The sequence below is a fragment of the Papio anubis genome, chromosome 8, assembly GCF_008728515.1.
Source record: "Papio anubis isolate 15944 chromosome 8, Panubis1.0, whole genome shotgun sequence".
Taxonomy (NCBI): Eukaryota; Metazoa; Chordata; class Mammalia; order Primates; family Cercopithecidae; genus Papio; species Papio anubis.
The window spans coordinates 46,853,480-46,876,277 of NC_044983.1; the positions used below are offsets into that span (position 1 = coordinate 46,853,480).

The 22,798-nt window shown below is 39.2% G+C and overlaps 1 protein-coding gene across 5 annotated transcripts in view; it reads right to left on the reverse strand.

Annotated features, from left to right (window-relative positions):
- Window positions 1-22,798, reverse strand: part of PXDNL (peroxidasin like) — a 508,249-nt gene that overhangs the window by 13,233 nt on the left and 472,218 nt on the right. For all 5 annotated transcript variants that reach the window (XM_031669551.1, XM_031669552.1, XM_031669553.1 and 2 more), the window contains 2 exons: window positions 18,237-18,351; window positions 13,766-13,895 (listed from right to left, as the gene is read on the reverse strand). In XM_031669551.1, coding sequence (XP_031525411.1) covers window positions 13,766-13,895; window positions 18,237-18,351 — 245 coding nt within the window. The remainder of the gene's footprint in view (window positions 1-13,765; window positions 13,896-18,236; window positions 18,352-22,798) is intronic.

Genomic DNA, 22,798 nt, shown 5'->3' on the forward strand with positions numbered 1-22,798 from the left:
ACATTTTCTACCTCAGAAAACCCCATGATGACTCTTATGAAACCTAAGAGCTCAAGGAGGATTTAGCAGTAAATTAAGAATAGAGTGCTTAATTGAATGAGGCCATAAAGCATGCACACACCGCCCGTCACCCTCCTCAAGTATATTTAAGGATCAACTTAACTAAACACCGCCTCATATTTATATAGAGGAGATAAGTCGTAACATGGTAAGTGTGCTGGAAAGTGCATTTGGATAAACCAAGGCATAGCTTAACACAAAGCATCCGGCTTACACCCAGAAGATCTCAACATAATTTGATTGCCTTGAGCTAATGCTAGCCCTAAACCTAATCAACACTAATACCAAATTAACCTCTACTAAATCATTTACCCATACAAAAGTATAGGCGATAGAAATTTTATCCTGGCGCTATAGACACAGTACCGTAAGGGAAAGATGAAAAAGATTAACCAAGCACAAAATAGCAAGCACTCACCCCTATACCTTCTGCATAATGAAACAGTTTCGCAAAGAGAACTAAAGCCAAATTCCCCGAAACCAGACGAAAACTAAAACCAAATTCCCCAAAAACAGCTAAAAGAGCACACCCGTCTATGTAGCAAAATAGTGGGAAGATTTATGGGTAGAGGTGACAAGCCTACCAAGCCTGGTGATAGCTGGTTATCCAAGATAGAATCTTAGTTCAACCTTAAGTTTACCTACAGAATCACTTAATTCCCCCATAAGCTTAATTGTTAGTCTAAAGAGGGACAGCTCTTTAGACACTAGGAAAAAAACCTTATATAGAGAGTAAAAAAACCCAGTTCCCATAGTTGGCCCAAAAGCAGCCATCAATTAAGAAAGTGTTCAAGCTCAACATAATTATCTTAAAAAAATCTCAAACATTCTACTGAACTCCTCACATCACATTGGATTAACATGAGTATTTTCTCCACTGCATAAGCCTACATCCGACTGAAAAACTTCACTGATACTTAACAGCCTAATATCAATAAATACAAACAAAGTCAATATTATTCATACTGTTAACCCAACACAGGCATGCTTTTAAGGAAAGGTTAAAAAAAGTAAAAGGAACTCGGCAAACTTAACCCCGCCTATTTACCAAAAACATCACCTCTAGCATTACCAGTATTAGAGGCACCGCCTGCCCAGTGACACATGTTTAATGGCCGTGGTACCCTGACCGTGCAAAGGTAGCATAATCACTTGTTCCTTAAATAGGGACTCGCATGAATGGCACCACGAGGGTTCAACTGTCTCTTACTTTCAACCAGTGAAATTGACCTGCCCGTGAAGAGGCGAGCATAAAATAATAAGACGAGAAGACCCTATGGAGCTTTAATTTACTAACGCAATCAAAATCATACAAATCTGCAGACTTTAAACTACTACACCTGCATTAAAAATTTTGGTCAGGGTGACCTCGGAGCATAACTAAACCTCCGAACAACCTATGCTAAGGCTACACAAGCCAAAGCGAGTCAACATCCATAATTGATCCAATAACTTGACCAACGGAACAAGTTACCCTAGGGATAACAGCGCAATCCTATTCTAGAGTCCATATCGACAATAGGGTTTACAACCTCGATGTTGGATCAGGACATCCTAATGGTGCAGCAGCTATCAAGGGTTCTTTTGTTCAACAATTAAAGTCCTACGTGATCTGAGTTCAGACCAGAGCAATCCAGGTTGGTTTCTAATGTGGGTGGGCCTCATCCAGTAAGTTGAAGGCCTGAATCGAACACAAATAGCAGTCTCCCAGAGCAAGACTGACTTCTCCAGCAGATGGCCTTCTGCTTCATCTGCACCATCAGCTGTCCTGGGTATTCAGTCTGTCAGGCCAAGATTTCGGACTGTCCAGCCTCCATAATGGTGTGAGCCAATGTCTTTGAATACACATATCAGACAGACAGACAGACATTTCCTATTAGTTACAGTTCTCTGGAGAACTCTGACTAATACAAACACTTAAATGGTAATTTTAAGAAGTTGCTGGAGGCTTCCTTCACTTTTTTATTCCAGTCAGGCCCTGAACAAATTGAAGGATGCCCCCCTACAGTGGGGAAAGGCACCTGCTTTTCTCAGTTCACCAATCACCAATCCTAATGCTAATCTCTTCAGAAATACTCTCACAGAAACGTCCAGAAATACTATTTAACCAGAGAGCTGGGCATCCCACGATCCAGAAATTGACACATAAAATTAACTATCACACTCAAAGTGGCATGGGAAAGAATCTGTTGACCTGAAGATATGTCAGTAGTAATTTCCCAAACTAAAATGCAAAGAGAAAACTGAGAATGAAAAACTAACAGAAAACCTAAGAACTACAGGGCAATGTAAAAATTGTGAGCGTGACAAACTACTAGGTGTTACTGTCTTAGTGAGGTAAGGTACTCATGAAGTTTAACTGAAGGAAACTTACAAGGTTCTCATAGAAGACATCCAGGAAACATCCCCTCCTGGCCCTGGCAGGGGCAGGGGAAGATATCCTTTGTGAAAAACACCCAGAGCCTTCTCCATAAAAAAGGCCTCTATACCAAGGGGAAGGAACTTGAAAGGGTACAGTACTAAATTCTAAAACAAACTGGGAAAAGGGATTCATTTTTTTTTTTTTTTTTTTTTTTTTTTTTTTGAGACGGAGTCTCACTGTGTCTCCCAGGCTGGAGTGCAGTGGCGCGATCTCGGCTCACTGCAAGCTCCGCCCCCCGGGTTCACACCATTCTCCCGCCTCAGCCTCCCAAGTAGCTGGGACTACAGGCGCCCGCTACCGCGCCCGGCTAGTTTTTTGTATTTTTAGTAGAGACGGGGTTTCACCATGTTAGCCAGGATAGTCTCGATCTCCTGACCTTGTGATCCACCCGCCTCGGCCTCCCAAAGTGCTGGGATTACAGGCTTGAGCCACCGCGCCCGGCCCCTGGGAAAAGGGATTCTTATCCGCTGCATCCTACTCCAGCCTTCCTGACTCACCTAATCTGGAAAAAGCCAACAGAAAAACCAGGGGTCTGTCCTCCAATGAAATAAATTACCTGCACACCAGCCAGGGAAAGGAGTAGGCGGTGGAGAAAAAGCCACACTACTGGAGCAATGCTTGTGAAAATCACAGCCTCAGAGCATAAGCCCACTAGACAGCTGAGGATTCATCAGAAGATGATATAATATTTCCCATCCCCACACCTAACCAGCACATCAACAGGATGCCAGCATAACAACAGTGATTACTGCTGAAGCAGCTGAAAGACACAGACTCTCTCTGAGGAAGAATACATAAGAAAGGCCAAAGTCAGTAGGAAAAACAAAAACAAAGACACTGGAGGAATTTAAAGCCATGGCATCTACAGTTACAGGAAACACTAAACGCAGCACAACGTTCAGCCTTTTCAATACAAAAACCTAAAAAGGCTTATGACTACAGTTCCTATTACCCAAGACATCATGTATGGCTTTAAACAAAATTTACAAGGCATGCTCCAAAGAAGGGGAAAAAACACAGTTTTAAGATGCAAAACAAGCATCGGAAGCAGACCCACATGAGACACAGATGTTGAAATTATCTGGAAGGGATAAAACTAACTATGATTAATCCATTCATGGCCCTAATAGAAAAAGTAGGCAACATTCAAGGAAAAATAGGTAATGTAAGTAGAGAGAGAAAAATGCTGAAGAACAATTAAAAGAAAATGCTAGAAATCAAAACTATAACAGAAATGAAGAATGCTTTTGATGGTTTCATCATTAGACTAAATGTATTAGTCAAGATTCTCCAGGGAAATAAAACCAGTAAGACGTGAATGTGAAGAGATTAACTGTAAGGAATTGGATCCATGTTTACAGAGATTAAGAAGTGCCACAATCTTCTGTCTGAAAACTGGAGACCCAGGAATGTCAGTGGTATAGTTCAAAGACTGGAGAGCCAGAGAACAAATGGTATAGATCAGTCTGAGTCTGAAGACCTGAGAACCAGGAGTGTCAGGGCAGGAGAGGCTTATGTCTCAATTCAAGCAGTCAGGCACAGTTAATTCAACCTTCTTCCACTTTTTTGTTCCAGTCAAGCCCTGAACAAATTGAAGAATGCCCACCTACACTGGGGAGGGGCACTTGCTTTTCTTAGTCCACCAATTGTAATGCTAATCTCTTCAGAAACACTCTCACAGAAACATGAAAAATACTGCTTAACCAGATAGCTGGGCATCCCACGATCCAGAATTTGACACATAAAATTAACTATCACATTCAAGGTGGCAGGGGAAAGAATCTGTTGACCTGAAGATATGTCAATAGTAACTTCGCAAACTAAAAAGCAAAGAAAAAACTGAGAATGGAAAACTAATACAAAATCTAAGAACTACAGGGCAATATTTTTAAAAATGTGACTATTCAGAATCCCTTATAATTCCATATTAATTTTCAACAGGCTGTTTCATTTCTGCAAAATTGGTGTCCAAGTTTGCTAGGGCTGTCATAACAAAATACCACAGACTGGGTAGCCTAAACAACAGAAATTTTTTTTTCTCAAAGTTCTAGAGGCTAAAAGTCCAAAATCAAGGTGCCAGCGTGGTTGATTTCTTCTGAGGGCTTTCTCTTGACTTGCAGATGGTTATCAACTACACCCACATTATGAGGTACTGGGGATTAGAACTCAACATGAAAATTTGAGGAAAAGACACAATTTAGTCCATAATGCTACACTCTTTGAACTCCTAAAATTCATGTCTTTCTCACATGCAAAATAAACAATTCACCCCATCGCAATAGCCCCTAAAGTCTTAATCCATTCCAAGTCCCAAATCTCATTAAAATATCATCTAAACCAATTATGGGTAAGACTAGAGTATGATTGATCCTGAGAGAAAATTCCTCTCTATCTTTGAACCTGAGAAACCTAACAAGTTATTTGCTTTCAGAATACAATGGATAAGGACTTCCGGTAGATCATAGCAGACAGGAGGCAGGACTAGATTGCAGCTCCGGATAGTGCAGCATTGCAGAAGCTCTCATTGTGAAACTTAGCTCCAGATCAACTACAAGAATAAAACAGCAATCCCGAGAGGATCTACAGACCCTCTGAAGGAAGCAGACTGCTCCTGCAGGACCCAGGAATCACCCCAAATACCGTAAGTGTCCCAACTGCAGAAGTGGGAAAGGGAGACCCTCCTTTCCCAGACACACACCTCCACTGGACAAGCTGAAGGTCTGTTTGTGGGAGATGTTCCTGACTTTACCTGAAGCTGAGTTGAGTTAGAGCCAAGCCAAGTGAAATACCAGGGGGGAGGAGGCAGCAGGGAGACCCTGAGAGCTCCCTGAATCCCCAAGCAGCCCATTCCTGCCTGACACCACAGGGATCCATCAGGAGAGAGGCCAGAGGAGCAGGGGATAAAACCCCACTGGAGAGAAGGACTTCCCTAGCTGAACTTTGTAACAATTTGAGTGGGGCCAGAAGCCTCCTAGCCAGAACTCTGGGGAGGGTGCAAATCCAGCTAGCAGACATCAGAGGCAGGGAAGAACTAAAGCCCTTTTCTTTTCATAGTTGGGAGGCAGAAAGCCTGAAAGCCTCTGGCAAGTTTTCAAGCCTGCCGTCCACCTGGAAACAGACTCAGGGCTGTTGTAGGTGGCACGGTGGGAGTGGGACTGGCCCTTCGGTTTGCATGAGAGCTGGGTGAAGTCTGTGAGTGCCAGCTTTTCCCCACTTCCCTGACAACCTGTATGACTCAGCAGAGGCAGCTATAATCCTCCTAGGTACTAGGTACACAACTGCAGTGACCTCAGAATCTCATCCCTATGCCCCACAGCAGCACAGCAAGACTGGTCCAAGGAGAGTCTAAGCTCACACACACCTAGCCCAGCCCCCACCTGATGGTCCCTCTCTACCTACCCTGGTAGCAGAAGACAAAAAACATATAATCTTGGTAGTTCTAGTGCCCAGTCCCTCTCTGTACTACTACAGCTGGTGCTTTCTTCAGAGCACCACCTCCTGGCAGGAGGTCAACCAGCACAAAAATGGAACATTAAACCACCCAACCTAAGAACCCTCATGGAGTCCACTTCACCCTCTGCCACCTCCACCAGCACAGGTGCTGGCATCCATGGCTAACAGACCCATAGACAGTTCACATCACAGGACTCCGTGCAGAAACCACCAGGACCAGCCAGGAGCTCGATAAACTCACTGAATGGCTAGACCCAGAAGAGAGACAACAATCACTGCAGTTCAGCTCACAGGAAGCCACAACCACAGGAAAAGGGGGCGAGTACTACATCAAGAGAACACCCTGTGGGACAAAATAATCTGAACAACAGCCTTCAGCCCTAGACCTTCCCTCTGACAGAGCCTACCCAAATGAGAAGGAACAGAAAACCCTGGTAATATGAAAACACAAGGCTCATCAATGACCCAAAAAATCACACTAGTTCACCAGCAAAGGATCCAAACCAAGAAGAAATCTCTGACTTACCTGAAAAAGAATTCAAGAGGTTAGTTACTAAGCTAATCAGAGAGGGACCAAAGAAAGGTGAAGTCCAATGCCAGGGCTTGTATCAAAAAATGATAATGGAAGTGAAGAGAGAAATATTCAACAAAATAGAGTGCTTAAATAAAAAACAATAAAAAATTCAGGAAACTTTGGACACACTTTTAGAAATGCAAAATGCTCTGCAAAGTCTGAAATAGAATTGAACAAGTAGAAGAAAAAAATTCAGGGCTCGAAGACAAGGTCGTTGAACTAACCCAATCCAACAAAGACAAAGAAAAAAGAATAAGAAAATATGAACAAAGCCTCCGAGAAGTCTGGGGTTATGTGAAACGACCAAATTAAGAATAATCGGTGCTCCCGAGGAAGAAGACAATTCTAAAAGCTTGGAAAACATATTTGGGGGAATCATCAAGGAAAACTTCCCCAGCCTTGCCAGAGACCTAGATGTGCAACTAGATGTGCAAATACAAGAAGTACAAAGAACACCTGGGAAATTCATTGCAAAAAGATCTTCAGCTAGGCACATTGTCACCAAGTTATCCAAAGTTAAGACGAAGGAAAGAATCTTAGGAGCTGTGAGACAGAAGCACCAGGTAACCTGTAAAGAAAAACCTATCAGATTAACAGCAAATTTCTCAGCAGAAACCCTACAAGCTAGAAGGGATTGGGGCCCTATCTTCAACCTCCTCAAACAAAACAATTTTCAGCCAAGAATTTTGTAGCCAGTGAAACTAAGCATCATATATGAAGGAAAGAGACAGTCATTTTCAGACAAACAAATGCTGAGAGAATTTGCCATTACCAAGCCACCATTGTAAGAACTGCTAAGAGGAGCTCAAAATCTTGAAACAAATCCTGGAAACACATCAAAACAGAATCTCTTTAAAGCATAAAGCACATAGGACCAATAAAACAAAAATACAAGTTAAAAAGCAAAAACAAAAATGTATACAGGCAACAAAGAGCACAACGAATGCAAGAGCACCTCACATTTCAATACTAAGATTGGAAGTAAATGTCCTCAATGCTCCACTTAAAAGATACAGAACTGCAGAATGGATAAGAACTCACCAACCAACTATCTGCTGCCTTCAGGAAACTCACCTAACACATAAAGACTCACATAAACTTAAAGTAAAGGGGTGGAAAAAAGCATGTTATGAACATGGACACCAAAAGTGAGCAGGGTTAACTATTCTTATATCAGACAAAACAAACTTTAAAGCAACAGTAGTTAAAAGAGTCAAAGAGGGACATTATATAATGGTAAAAGGCCTTGTCCAACAGGACAGTATCACAATCCTAAACATATATGCATCTAACACTGGAGGTCCCAAATTTATAAAACAATTACTAGTAGACCTAAGAAATGAGATAGACAGAAACACATTAATAGCGGGGGACTTCAATACTCCACTGACAGCACCAGACAGGTCATCAAGACAGAAAGTCAACAAGGAAACAATGGATCTAAACTATACCTTGTAACAAATGGACCTAACAGATATATACAGAACACTCCATTCAGCAACCATAGAATACACATTCTATTCAACAGCCCATGGAACTTTCTCCAAGATAGACCATATGATAGGCCATAAAATGAGCCTCAATAAATTTAAGAAAATTGAAATTATATCAAGCATTCTCTCAGACCACAGTGGAATAAAACTGGAAATCAACTCCAAAAGGAACCTTCAAAACAATGCAAATACATGGAAAATAAATAACCTGCTCTTGAATGAGCATTGAGTCAAAAGCAAAATCAAGGTGGAAATTAAAAACTTCTTCAAACTGAATGACAAAAATGACACAACATATCAAATTCTCTGGGATACAGCTAAGGTGGTGCTAAGAGGAAAGTTTGTAGCCCTAAATGCCTACATCAAAAAGTCTGAAAGAGCACAGACAATTTAAGATCACACCTCAAGGAACTAGAGAAACAAGAACAAACCAAACCCAAACCCAGCAGAAGGAAGGAAATTACCAAGATCAGAGCAGAACTAAATTGAAGCCAAAAAAAGTACGAAAGATACGTGAAACAAAAAGCTGGTTCTTTGAAAAGATAAATAAAATTGATAGACCATTAGCAAGATTAACCAAGAAAAGAAGAGAGAAAATCCAAATAACCTCACTGAGATATGACATAGGAAATATTACAACTGACACCACTGGAATACAAAAGACCATTCAAGGCTACTATGAACACCTATACACATATAAACTAGAAAACCTAGAAGAGATGGATAGATTCCTGGAATTCCTACCCACTCAGAAGAGAAAATATATATTCCTTCCTCATATACTTAGAGTCCACAAGAAAATCTAATATGAGTTTATTAGATCTTCTCATCTAGACACTTTCTGCCTCACCAGGCACCTTGTACGTTGTTTTGACAATCTTGATAAGCTAATCTCCAGCCACACTGAACATCACTCTATTCCTTACATATGTCATAACCTATTTAACCTTAACTGTTTCACCTTCTATAATTGTTATTTAGTAATAACATTACCTGGTTCTAATTTTAAAAAGCCTCTGGAGTATCTTTTATTCCTTCCTTTCAACCATCTACCTTTACTTGTTTAATAAAGTGAGGAGGCTGGGTTTTCTGGAATAGTTCTAATGTATGCGTTTTTTTCCCAGGCCTAATTAATTTTAGGTTAACAAATTATAGAGGCCAACATAGTGATCTCCATATCTCTATTTATATCAGTTTGTTTATTTATGTAATTGGCATTCAGAACGGAATTCTGTCTTTGTGACCACAAAGTATTTTTCCGACCTCATGTACCATCTTTCCAATACCTAACTGATTACCAAGTCACAGTGAACTAAATAATCTTCCTTAACTATGGTCTCTAGTTAGTCTACTGTCAACTTGTCATCATCCACACCCTTTTCCACCAATCTCAGAAACAGAAAATCCTTCCTGGATCTCTTTCCTTTTGTGGTTTTGGGTTAGAGTCTACCAATGAGAGGCACTGATATAAGATTTCGAAGCAGACGCCCTTAGTTAGTATCCTAAGTGCAGTTGTCAGCAGATGCATAAAGAAGGGTTGGGTTTGGGGATCCTGCACAAATGACTGAGATGTGCTATGGCTTCCTGGTGAGCTCCCTCCAGTAGCTGTTTCCATGACCTTTGTTCTCACTGCTCCAACAGCTGTGAGAATCTCTGATTTCTCTTATTAAAACCTTTTCTATTTGTAGTACCTCCAGCACATGCATGCACACAGTTTTGTAATATCTGTGAAGACCTCACTAACATTTTGATAATAATTAAATGTGTAAATTCTTATATCTCATCCCATTGTTCATTATATACCCCCCACACACACACACACTCACACACACACACACACATCCATGCCCCCTCCACAGTCAGGTAAACTAGATACAATCTTAAATAGAAATAATAAAATGTTCTGCGTGTAATTATGTGTTATTCTCACAATAATCAGAATCAAATAAAAAGGGCAAATATAATTTACTGGACCCAACTACTTACACAAGAGCTATAACATGTCATGGAAATTTGCAGACCACTTTTGTTAGCTTGATGCCATCATGGTTAATAAATCAAGACCAAAAAGTATCATTCCTAGACATTCCAAAGTTACTTAACAAAGGTAAAACTTCAACAGTGTGAAATGTCAAGACTGACCTTATGTTGCAGCCCATAAATGTAATGTCACCTAGAGTTAGGAAGTAAAGGTTAGAAATCTTTGGCTGAGGTTTGGAATCCCCTCGCATCTAAGGGATGAGTCTCAAGAACATTAGTAATCTCCCATGATGAGGCCCATTATGGGATACAGATTCTCTTAAACATTCTAGATTCTGTTTAATCTATTTCTTTGCTGTCTAATTTCACTTCCAGAAATATACATGCCCTTTATCTCTATGCTCATTTTTCATAAAACAAAGGGTTTTTGTAAAGAGCAAACTTTTCACAGGACTTACTGCATCCACACTGGTGAGTAATAGAAAAACCACAAAGTGGCATACATTGGACAATCAGAAATGTCCTTCTCCAGCTAACAGGCTCACTGTTACAACCTACCTTTCAATGTGGGCCATTAAAAATGTATGTCTCAGTATAGTAAGTGACAGATCAGTAGTAAGTACTAATTTCACAAATACTCAGGGCTTCTCGCATCCCAAAAGACCGTTTGCCCTCACAAAAGTCTGTCTGTCTTCATCCTCCCCATCTATCTTTGAGTGCTCCCCACTCTAGTTGCACCTGACAGTCACCCAGGAAATCTGCAGTTTATCATTGCTGTCTATCCTGGGTTCTTTATTTTTCTCAATCCCCTTTAGATGACCTGGGCTGATTTCTGGCTTCGGTCAATATTCCTTATTGCTGGTGTTATGTCATGTTTATTTATTGTTTAAATCCTATCAGTCAGGCATTTGCTACATGTCACTCAATGTACATGAGGCACTGGGCACTGCTGCAACTTCTTTCCACCTCTATAGCCTGGTCATAGCTTGAGTAAGTCACTGACCTCTATAAGAGATCACAGGACCTTCTAGTTCTCTCATGGAACCTTGCCCAGCCTGTCATACACCTTAGATTATGGAGAGATCTAGAGCTAACTTTTCATGCTCCAACACAAAGAAACTGGTTATTTTTAAACACGGACTTTATACCAGGCTCTGAAGATACCCCTGTGAAATAGTCTCAACTATTAAGAAATTAACAATGGAATGAAAGAGACAGACGATTAAACAGGCAAAAACACTCCACTTTGATACATTTAGAGATAAGTACTAAGAATGCTACTAAACACCTAGAAGGGACAACTACTGCAGTCTTGGGATATGTTTAAAAACATACATCTCTGGGATGTTTTTAATCACTACTGCACACATCAGATACACAATTATCACCATCAATATGTAATGAAATTGAAATTGAACTGAAATGTTGCTCGTGGAATCTACCTGTGTCTATAAATCCATAAATTAAATTTATGAAAAAATAGTTTGTTGAGTGATATATGAGTTAATGTTTAAATTGTTCGGGCCCACCTTCTTTAGCCCAGTGCTGAGGACTTTTCTTTGCTCTTATAACTTCTCTTCTCTGACACACATTAACTCACTGGCATGAAACAGGGTTTGCAGACTCTGTGACGTCCAGAGTTCTCAGTCACCCCAACCATTTCATGCTATCTATCTTAAGGGTAACCTAGAAGCAATGCCTCATGGCTTTCAGATTTTTATAGGACTCAGATTGGGCCAAGCACAGTGGCTCATGCCTGTAATCCCAGCACTTTGGGAGGCTGAGGCAGGTGGATCACCTGAAGTCAGGAGTTTGAGACCAGCCTGGCCAACATGGTGAAACACCATCTCTACTAAAAATACAAAATGAGCTGGGCATGGTGGTGGGTGCCTGTAGTCCCAGCTACTCGGGAGGCTGAGGCAGGAGAATCGCTTGAATCCGGGAGGCAGAAGTTGCAGTGAGCTGGGATTTCACCACTGCACTCCAGCCTGGGCAACAGAGTGAGACTCCATCTAAAAAATAAAAGAACAAACAAACAAACAAACAAAAGATGCAGATTGGATGGCCAGGCACGGTGGCTCATGCCTGTAATCCCAGCATTTTGGGAGGCCAAGGTGGGTAGATCACCTGAGGTCAGAAGTTCAAAACCAGCCTGGCCAACATGGCAAAACCCCATCTCTACTAAAAATACAAAAATTACCCGGTCGCAGTAGTGGGCACCTGTAATTCCAGCTACTCAGGAGGCTAATACAGGAGAATCACTTGAACCTGGGAGGCAGAAGTAGGTTGCAGTGAGCCAAGATCATGCCATTGCACTCTAGCCTGGGTGACAGAGCGAGACTCCATCTCAAAAAACAAAAAAGGAAAAAAAGATTCAGATTGGACAAGTGATTTCAATGGTCGGTATTTCTGGTCAAGTGAAGGCACTGATATGGACCGCAGCTGCAGGCAGCTTAGCCTCCCAGTGGGAGCCTCTCAGGGAAGCATACGCACCTGGTAATCACACCCCTTCACCTAGGACTAGACGTGCTCACATCCAAAAGAAGCAATCATATTTTAAGGGGCTTGTAGTTCACAAAGTCCTTCTGTTCTAGAATCTCTTTGGATCCTCACAATAGCCCTGAAGGTCAGATGAGGATACCTGTTCTGAATGATTAAATAAATTGACTGCGTCAGGCCAATAGTGAGGACAGAACTTCCTGATGGCAGACCCCGGGCTCAGTCCATCCTCCTACAGTGTTTTCTGCTTTCAAGGCTTTGATGCTATGAAGAAAAGCATATACCTCACAGTGACATTACTATCTAAGAAGCAGACGGCTTGGCATCTTGAAAGAAATCAGACGTATATTTTTGAATAAAAACATCTACATTGCTATTTCTAATACAAGTCTTTTCCTTCTTGTTGATTCATCCTTAAGTTTTAGGAAAAATGAAATAAGGCATGAGCCAGAACAACTGACAAAATAAGGAAAAGTAGAGCGGGTTGTGGGAATGTTGTTTTCCACAGCTTTGTCAGAAAAAGAAAGCCAGAGAAAACAGTAATTCCTAAGAAGCTTCTTTGACTCTACTCCAAGAAAAATTGATAAGAAAAATATACATCGTGCTGTTAACAATTATATCCATCTGTGCAGATGAAGCAGGCATCAAGTTCACAGTTATTCAGACAAGTGCTGGTGAGGCACTTGGAAGCAGCAAGCGGAGCTGGTGCTGACCAAATTCATGCCAGTCAGAGCCCTGAGCATTAGGTAGAAAGGATAAGGCTCTCTGCCTCTTTGTAGTGTGAGTTTCCCCAAGCCCTCCTTCCCTAACTCAATTCTTATTACAATACTACTCCCTGCTGGCGCAGTGACTCACACCCATAATCCCAGTACTTTGGGAGGCCAAGATGGGCAAATCACTTGAGTCCAGGTGTTCAAGACCAGCCTGGCCAACATGGCCAAACCCCATTTCCACTAAAAATACAAAAATTAGCTGGGTGTTGTGATGGGCGCCTGTAATCCTAGCTACTCGGGAGGCTGAGGCACGAGAATCACTTGAACCCAAGAGGTAGAGGCTCCAGTGAGCCAGGATTGTGCCACTGCATTCCAGCCGGGGCAACAGAACAAGACTGTGTCTTTAAAAAAGCAAAAGTAAAAGCAAGCAAAGAAAGCAATACAACTCCCTATATAGGTTTTTATTATTCTGATACTGTGCTGTATTTGTGGAGAGTTACTGGACAGATCTTTTATGTTTAGTTGTTCCAATGCATACAATAAGGACATGTTATCTGAGGAGAAAACTAACCCGTTCTCTGAGTGCCGTGATGGTTTCCTGAATTTCTGCTGCAAACGTGCTGAAATCTTGGGAGAACTTTGTTTTTTCCAGAACCGTCACATTTCTTGCATCTTCACCCACATATATTTTATCTTGTTGCCTGTTTATAACAAGAAGCAAATAAAATGCTGAAAAATAAAATTGTGTGAGAATTTTAAAATACCATCAAATCTTCTTTGGTCATTTGGCAGGTACAAGGCATTGTGACTGGTGTTCTGTGTGATCTTAAAAGGAAAATGATATGAATGGGATTCAAAATTAAAATTAAATGGCAGATAAGATGATAATCCAGAGTGTCACATCTGGTTCATGTGATTTATCTAAAATGATAAGAAAGTATTTCTTATGACATAAAGGGAATGTCATATTGTATTACATATATATTTGATATATTATTTCGATCTTAAAGTATGTCTTTTGCTAATGAATTCCTCATTTGACCTTAAACAGTGAAAAAGCAGTGACAAATTTAATATAACATGTTATCCAGTAGCCAGGTAGGAAAGTTGCTTTCTCTATTATAAATTCATGGCAAGAACTAAAATAAGATAAAGATACTATGAGTGATGAAAATCTAACATTTAACCTGATGCAAAATAGCTCAGTCTTGTTGATAATAAAAGGATATAAGGAAATCATGGGTTGAATTTAAGATATGTTTCTTAGAGTTTACTGAAATTATCAAGAAACAGAAGCAAAAAACCAGTTTGGGAAATAGAAATGAAATTTCTTTCTATTTACAATTATGATGTATTGCTAAAAATATTTTTAGACAGATTTGATTTATTGGGTATGATATCTGTGTTTCAAGTTCTCAATTTTTTCCCAAATTTTGTAAAAAGTTGCTCCTTGTGAAGAAACCATTATAACTTTCAAATTGTTCTGTTTTACTCTATTTGAAATGTGTCTTCCATTGTTTACTAAGAAAATGGCTTGCCAGAAACAGTACATTCTATGAGCTTATAAAACAAGTTATAAATCAGAGACATAGTATAGTGTTTACATCAATCAGGGAATTTTAAAAAGGGAAACACAGAAAAACAACAAAAGTTACCAACAGCAGTAGTTTAGTCACTGGATAACTCCATGTCCTCTGAGACACTGTGAGCTAGAGGCACCATGAATCAGTACTGACCACATGCTAGCTCCTATACAGTACTGTGTTAAAAGGTTTAAATGTACAAGTGTTGTTAGGGATAATATTGATGCAAATGGTTGGACATTTTACTTTCACAATGCTCTCTTCTGTAAATCTTCAATGTCTAATCAAAGGTATTTAATCCTGAAAAAGCCTGAATGACTGTATGAAGATACAACCAACAGTCTAAAGACCACATGTGGGCACACAGGAAAGTGGCTGATGTTGGTGAGCCCAGATGTTGTGGAGTAGGAGAGTATTCACAATTTAACAAGTATGTGTGGATATGGGCCATGCATCAGGCATTCTGCTCAGGTAGATGGGTACAGGATGTGAGGGTGCTGCCGTTAGGCTCCTCACATTCTTTCAAAAAGAACAGTTGGCAAAGAAGCAAGACATATAGCATCTGCACTAGGAAGACAAATAAGAGGTATAACCTCTTATTTATAGGCAACAATACTACATTTTAAGCTTTACTGATGTACAACTGATACACACAAAAACACACATATTTAATGTATACATTTTGATGAGTTTGGACATGTGCATATATACCTGTGATACTACAAAGTACTCAATATAAATATACTCACCACCTCCAAAAATTAACTTATTTTTTTTCATGTGTGCATGTGGTTTGTTTTGGTTTTTGTTTGTTCTTATGATGATATTTAATATGAGATCTATCTTCTCAAACTATTTGAAAGTGTACAGTACCATTTATTAACTAGGGGTACTAGGTTGTACAGCGAATCTCCAGAACTTATTTGTCTTGCATAAGTAAAACTCTTTACTCATTGAGCAACAATTCTCCATTTCTTCCTCCTCCTAGCCCCTGACCACCAGCATTCTATTCTCTGCCACTCTGAGTCCAACTCTTTTAGATACCTCATACAAATAGAATCATGCAATATCTTCCTTTTGTGACTGCCTAATTTCACTTAGCATAATGTCCTCTAGAACTACAATGACATAGCACCTCACACCTGTTAGGATGACTATTACCAAAAAACAAAAGATAACAAGCGTTAGTGAGGATTATACAATGTTGGTGGAAATGTGGGATGGTGTAGCCACTGTGGAAAACAGTATGGAGACTCCTCAAAAAGCAACATGGAACTACCATTTCATCTAGCAATCCCACTCCTGGGTATACAGCCAAAATAATTGAAATGAGGATATCAAAGAGATGTCCGCACTCCCATGTTACCTGCAACGTTATTCATAATTGGAACAATATAGAAACAATATAAGTGTCCACCAATGGACAGATGAACAATACTGTATTGTACACTGACAAATGTGTTAAGAGGTATGATCTCATGTTGTTCTTATCACAATAAAATAAAATTAATAAAGTAAAATAAAATATATAAAAAATAAAGTTTTACCCATAAAAAATAGTGTATGCTATTTAAGAAGACTTGCAAAATGCAGTAAAGTGTAAAAGAAAAGTCATCAGTACTCAATTAAAAAATGGGGGAGGGATGACCTATATTCATAAGAATAAATGTTTAACATAATTATTTATATTTTTAGTTTGTTATTTCATTTACAAATAGGTTTTTTCCATAGTAAAGGTAGCACATGTTATTTTAGAAAAATATGTTAAAGCAGAAGTGCAGAACAAAAACAAAAAAAAACACTTAAATTAATCAGGAAAAATGATTCTTTTATCTCAAAAATTACTTCACATTGTTGATTTCTGATTGGGGAAAAAAAAAATTTAGAAATCTCTGAAAAGCGCATAATTCGAAGAATAAAATCCCCGGTAGTCTTAAACAAACATGAATGCATAAATAAATAAGAAGGCAATGCCTTCTACCTGGGAGCAGAGCAGTAATGAGTATGGGAAGCTGTATAAAGAGAATCCCATGTCAGGTCCACGTAGTTAGTGCCTGCTCTGCGCAGGCAGGAGTTGAAGTGCTAGCGTGCACTTTGTGTCACTTAACTGCCCAGTTCTATAAGACACTTTAACTAGCCTGTGTTTCCGGTGAGAATACTGCAGCTTAGAAAGTTCTTAACATGTCCACACTATACAGAGCTGTTAAACTGCACAGCTGGGATGCAGATTAGGATTCAAAAAAAAGGGCCTTGCTCTTAACCAGTACACAGTCTATTTTCCATCCATAGAGAGTGGTGGGTAATTTAAAGAATGATCAGATTTACATTTTAGACAATTTGGAAGGATGGAAGAGAGGCAAGGAGCCCAGGTAGGAAGGTTTTTGCAAAAAATGAAACACAAAAACTTGTATCCTCAAGTTAAAACAATAATCTTGAAAAGTAGGTATTACATGCCCATTTTACAGCTGAGAAAACGGAGATTTGGAAATTTTATATAACATGCATAGTTATGAAGCGGTAGAAATAGGATTTGAATCCATGTGCCTGACTCTAAAGCCTTCACACTTCCTGTCCAACAACACTATCTCCTCTCCTCAATCTTAGAGTACAGGGCCCATATATTGTTCAAGTTTATAGCTGTAATTGAAGAAATGGATGTCAAAAATGGATTTTGAATTTGGCTGAATTATACCACTTAGGAGGCAGCTATGGACAACAAAAATAGGATATATGGTTCCTTGAAAGAATCTGCATGGCCTATGGAGCTGTGAATTGCAATGTTTATTTTGGTAACTTAATTTCACAAGTAGGTGCTGACTCCTTATTCAATGAAAAGGAGTTACTGGACATATCTATGCACAAGGTAATGTTTCTGCTTTCAGAAGCTTCCAAGTCAATAGTAGGGGGAAACTTTTTAAAGCAACACTTTGTATCAAGCTAATATACAAGCTACATAAAAGAAGTCCTAAAGGATTTCAAAGGAATAAGATTGGCATTTCTCAATTTTCTAAGAATTCAAAAATATTCCATCTTGGTCACAAATCAAGCCTTGCTTGCCATGTACTATTCATGAATTCAAATCAACTTAACATGAATTAACTTAAATAGATACTATTACCTTTCTCACAAACAATATGCTATTTCACATTTTCAAAAAGAATCTGAAAAATATCAACCCATAATGTCATTTAAGGGGTCAAAACTAGCATCATGCGATGTAGTTTTCTAAACTTTATTGAGAAAATTCATTGTCAAATACGCTCTGGCTGGGCTACTGCAGAGTGAAATGGAACCCAAACACATTACAGAACTCATTCTGTGTTTGCTCCTTTTCATGTGGTTCATCTTATATGTTAATAAGTTAACTGTGGTCTCTATTAAAAAAGATTAAAAAAAATTGTAGGTTTGAAGCAAATCTATAGTAAGTTGCCTAAAGAAATGAGATATTTCTATACATACCTACTTCTTAGATGACTTAACTCCATATCTTTCTCATCAGGATAGTTGTATGGAGCTGAGCGTTTCTTTTGAGATTCTTGTGTCACTTCTCTGAACTGTCCTCTACTCCTACAGTCTGTGGAGAAAGAAGTAACCACAATAGCATCATGTGAGATGGGATGTCACAATCTCATCTAGATCATTTCTTTAATGGTCAGAGAGGGCAAGAGTGCCAAGAAGAAAGAGCAGAGAGCGAGAGTGAGAGAGACTCATTTAGTCCGTTGCTTTTTGCTGGGTGACCACAGTCTCAGATACTTGCTTTTGCATGTCACTGAATCTCTGTTTTGCAGCAGCAAGTGGGATGCAGAGCAGTCTGCAGAGCCTCTGGAGGAGCCCCAGGGAGAGTGATGTTGAATCTTAGTAAGGGCATGGATTGCACAGCGTCTTTTATTCACGAAGGACTTGGCACAATGAAGAAAGAAGCAGAAAAGTCCTGGGTGGAATGCTTGAAATTTGGCAACTCCTCAAAGTGTCTCAGGCACACATGATACCCACTAGGGATTTGTTTTTTAAGATGCCCCCTGTTGCACGTCTGTACTGTGCCCTCAAAGTGGTTAAAATGGTAAGTTTTATGTTATGTGTTTTCATCACAATCAAAAAGATATGAGAATAACATGAAAAACTTGTTGCAAATAAATATGGAACTTTAAAAAGTGGTCTCTGATATAGTATGCATGTCCCCCTCAAACCTCCTGTTGAGATGTAAGCACCAGTGTTGGTGGAGCCTGGTGGGAGGTATCTGGATGTGGGAGCGGCTCCCTCATGTCTTTGTGCTGTTCTTGCCATAGTGAGTGAGTTCTCGGAGATCTGTTGTTTACAAGTGCGTGGGACCTCCCCCTACTCTCTTGCTCCCGATCACATCACGTGCCCTGTCTCCTGCTCCCCTTTGCCTTGGCCATGAGTGAAAGCTTCCTGAGGCCTCTCTAGAAGCTGAGCAGATACTGGCACCAGACTTTCAGTATGGCCTATAGAACTGTGAGCCCATTCAACTGCTTTTATTTATAAATTACCCAGTCTTGGGTATTTTTTATAGCAATGCAAAAACTGCCTAATACACTCTCTGAAATTTCATATGAAAACAGATGGTCTGGAAACTAAGATATTTTGAAAATGAAAAAGAATGATATAGGAATCAACATTCCCAGATAGTAAAACTATTATACATGAAGTTCAAAAATAAAAATTCTTAATATTGATGGAAAAATGACTGAAGAAATAAAGCAGGATAACAACCCCAGAGCATCTTACCATGCAATCAAATTTAACACATTATATTAGGCAGCACAAACTGGAAAATAGAGAGAGAGTACTTTTGTTCTGGGCAACTAGCAAGTTATTCCTAAAAGAAGAGAAAGTGAAAACAACTTACATCTTCACCTTATCATACATAAATTAAATTCAAGAGGGATATGACATGAAAGATTATCAAGCAAACATGAATATGAAATGTAGGATGATTTTTAAAATGACACAACAAACTGCAAATGCTATAACACTAAACAAAATAAGATAAAACTTATACATATGAACTCACTGATATTAAAACATACCAGAAATAAACTAAAATGAAAATATCCCAAAATGACAACAGTGACATGTCTAGAAAACTGGTTATGATTGTTACTTGTTTTCTTTTTTGATTGGTACTTCTACCTTTTGTTTTCTTTTGTCCTTGTTTTCAATTAAAAAAGTATTTATAAAATCCAAACACAGTTCACTGAAGAAAATCCAAGCCTTCTTATAAGGTTTATAAGTTAATTATCATATTGTTGTATATTACCATAATTGGATAAAAAATTTCTGGAGGCCAAGTGCAGTGGCTCATGCCTCGGCCTCCCAAAGTGCTGGGATTATAGGCATGAGCCACCGCGCCCGACCTATTACTACTTTTATAATGATGAAGTCAAAACATTCTACATAAAGCTGTACATTATACTAAGGGACCCACAGGTGCTTATTTTCCCCTACTGTTATGCTGTTACCTCAACTTAGTACTTTACTGATAATTAATAACCCATAAATATTCGCAGTTCTGGGTAAAAAAAAAAAAAAAAAATACACAGAAATTTTTAAGAAGAATACAACTAAAGAAAGTAAACTTCAATCACAAAATGAAACTCAGTCTTTCTATTTCTGAAGAGCACACAGCTTTTGTCAATAAATATTTATGGAGTTCTTACTGAATTAAGGTATTAGGCTAGGCACTGTAGAGAAAATAAAAATGGATAAGCCATGGTTCCTGATTTTCAATAGGTTGCAAGTATTCTCCCCACTACAATGCAGCATCTCCAGCTAAGCCAAATATCTTTCTTGCCAATTCTCATATAAAAAGGAAAAATGTAGAGAAAAGGTTCTGCAGATAAACTCTCATCATCTATGGTCTTTCATTATTTTGTAGAAAGATAAAGCTTTAGAATTTATTTACTTTAAAGCACCAATAGATTGTTCAAGGTCGTATAAATAGAACCCCAAAGCGAGGAATCGTATATATAAAATCACAGGTATACAGAGATGAGTACACCTGAACAGAAACAACCCACAAGACTGCAGTGATGTGGCAGCTTTCTTGTAATGTGACAGCTAAAATGTTGTAGTTCTGACATCATTTCTTTTAATTCACTTCATTATTTATTCCTAGATACTGCCAAAGAAGCAGAGTGTCCTTGATTGCTGAATGTTTGGCTGTTAAGCAAACAACATTACATTTAAATTTAATGTTAGTATAGTAGATGCTTTGATTTTATCCCTATGGATATTTATCTTATATAAATATATACATATGCATACATATATATCCATGTGTATGTGTATATATACATACATGTGTTGAAGCTCTGTTCTCAGGCTTTACATGAGTTATTTATTTGAAACTTTACAATAACCCATACTCAATATTATCTTCCCTATTGTTAACCTGAGGAAATTAAGGCACAGAAAGATTATATTATCTCATACGAAGTCCTACAGCTTTTCAACGGAAGAGACAGGGTTTAAATCCAGATTATATTATCTTGTACAAAGTCCTACAGCTTTTCAACAGAAGAGACAGGGTTTAAACCCAGACAGTCAGACTCAAAAGTCATAACGCCACAGCACAGAACGAGGAAAACAGAAGAAGGTTAACTCCTAGATTTCTGGCTTATGCAACTTGCAAATAATAGAGTCATTATTTGTTAACTGAATGAATGGATGGAGGGAGGGTGGAAAGTAAAAGGAAATGACTTAAATTTAGCTCAGCTTAAATTTCTGGTCTATGTATGACATGGGGGCGATAGCAGATAGGGTTTTGAAGACAGCAATAGATGTGGATGAAGATGCAGCCAGATAACTCGTGTTCAAGGGGCATAATGGTGTGTGTGTGTGTGTGTGTGTGTGTGTGAGAATCTTCCCATTCAGGGCAGCCTTGGTTGCCCCCACCCCAACCCTGCTCTTGCCTTTGCTTTGTGAATGGTGACCTAGATTCTTAGTGAATGAAACAAGGTCCTTCCCTATGTAGCACCTTCTTGCCTCTGCAGTCTCATTTCTCCCTAATGCACAATCCACAGCCAGTTATCCTGCTCCAACTTCATTTGGTCTCACTTGACTGACAAATGCCATAGATGTCATGTCAGCCTTCTCCAGGAAGCCTTTCTCAACTGCCAAGAGCAAGTCGGATGTAAACTCATTGTACTCTCTCAACACTCTCTGGATACAATGGGTCTCACTCCTCTTATTCTCTGAGAAGAGCAGAAGAGAAGGGCCTTGTCCTACCTACCAGTTAATCCTCAGCACCTGCTTGTGGCATGTGCCCAGTAAATGCTTTAATAAAATTAGAAAATTCTGAAGACAACAGGTTGCTTTAGGAATGTGTCTGAATATTGCAGTTTATTGGAGTGGATTGACAGTCCATGGTGAATAAACAAGGTCAAGTTTGGGAGACTGAGCGATAGTAGCTCAGGCAATCATGTGTCTTTCCATGAACTGATCAAAACTATGCAACTGTGGAACACTAGTATCCCAATGCTGCACTCCATAGATTAAAAATACGTCAAAATTGATTTTTTAAATTGGCAAAAATATATCTGATTTTCATTTTCAACACTTTCAACACCTCTTATTTGCTTGCAAAAAGGGAAAAAGTACAAATAACTGAGAGCAAATTTACAAAACTGACAATGAATTTGCGGGATGCTTTGAGAATGAGTGCATTCATATTGCATATGAAACATCTCCGTTGTCTGGGGTATATGCCCTGGTTCTTTATCTCATACCGAGAAAAAATTCAGGACACGGACACACACGAGGAGTAGGTTTAGAGGAATAAAGTTTAATAGACCAAAAAGAAGAGAAAGAGAAAAAGCTTCCTCATGCTGGGAAAGCTGTTCGCCCAAGAGAGGGTCTCTGGTTTGGGACCGAATGCAATCAATTTTGTACATAGGCTTGAGGAGGCAGTGATTGATTTACATAGGGTCCAGGGGATTGGTCTGATCAGGTATGTCATTTACATAGCCTAGGAAAAGACTAGTCCTCTCACCCTAGGAAAA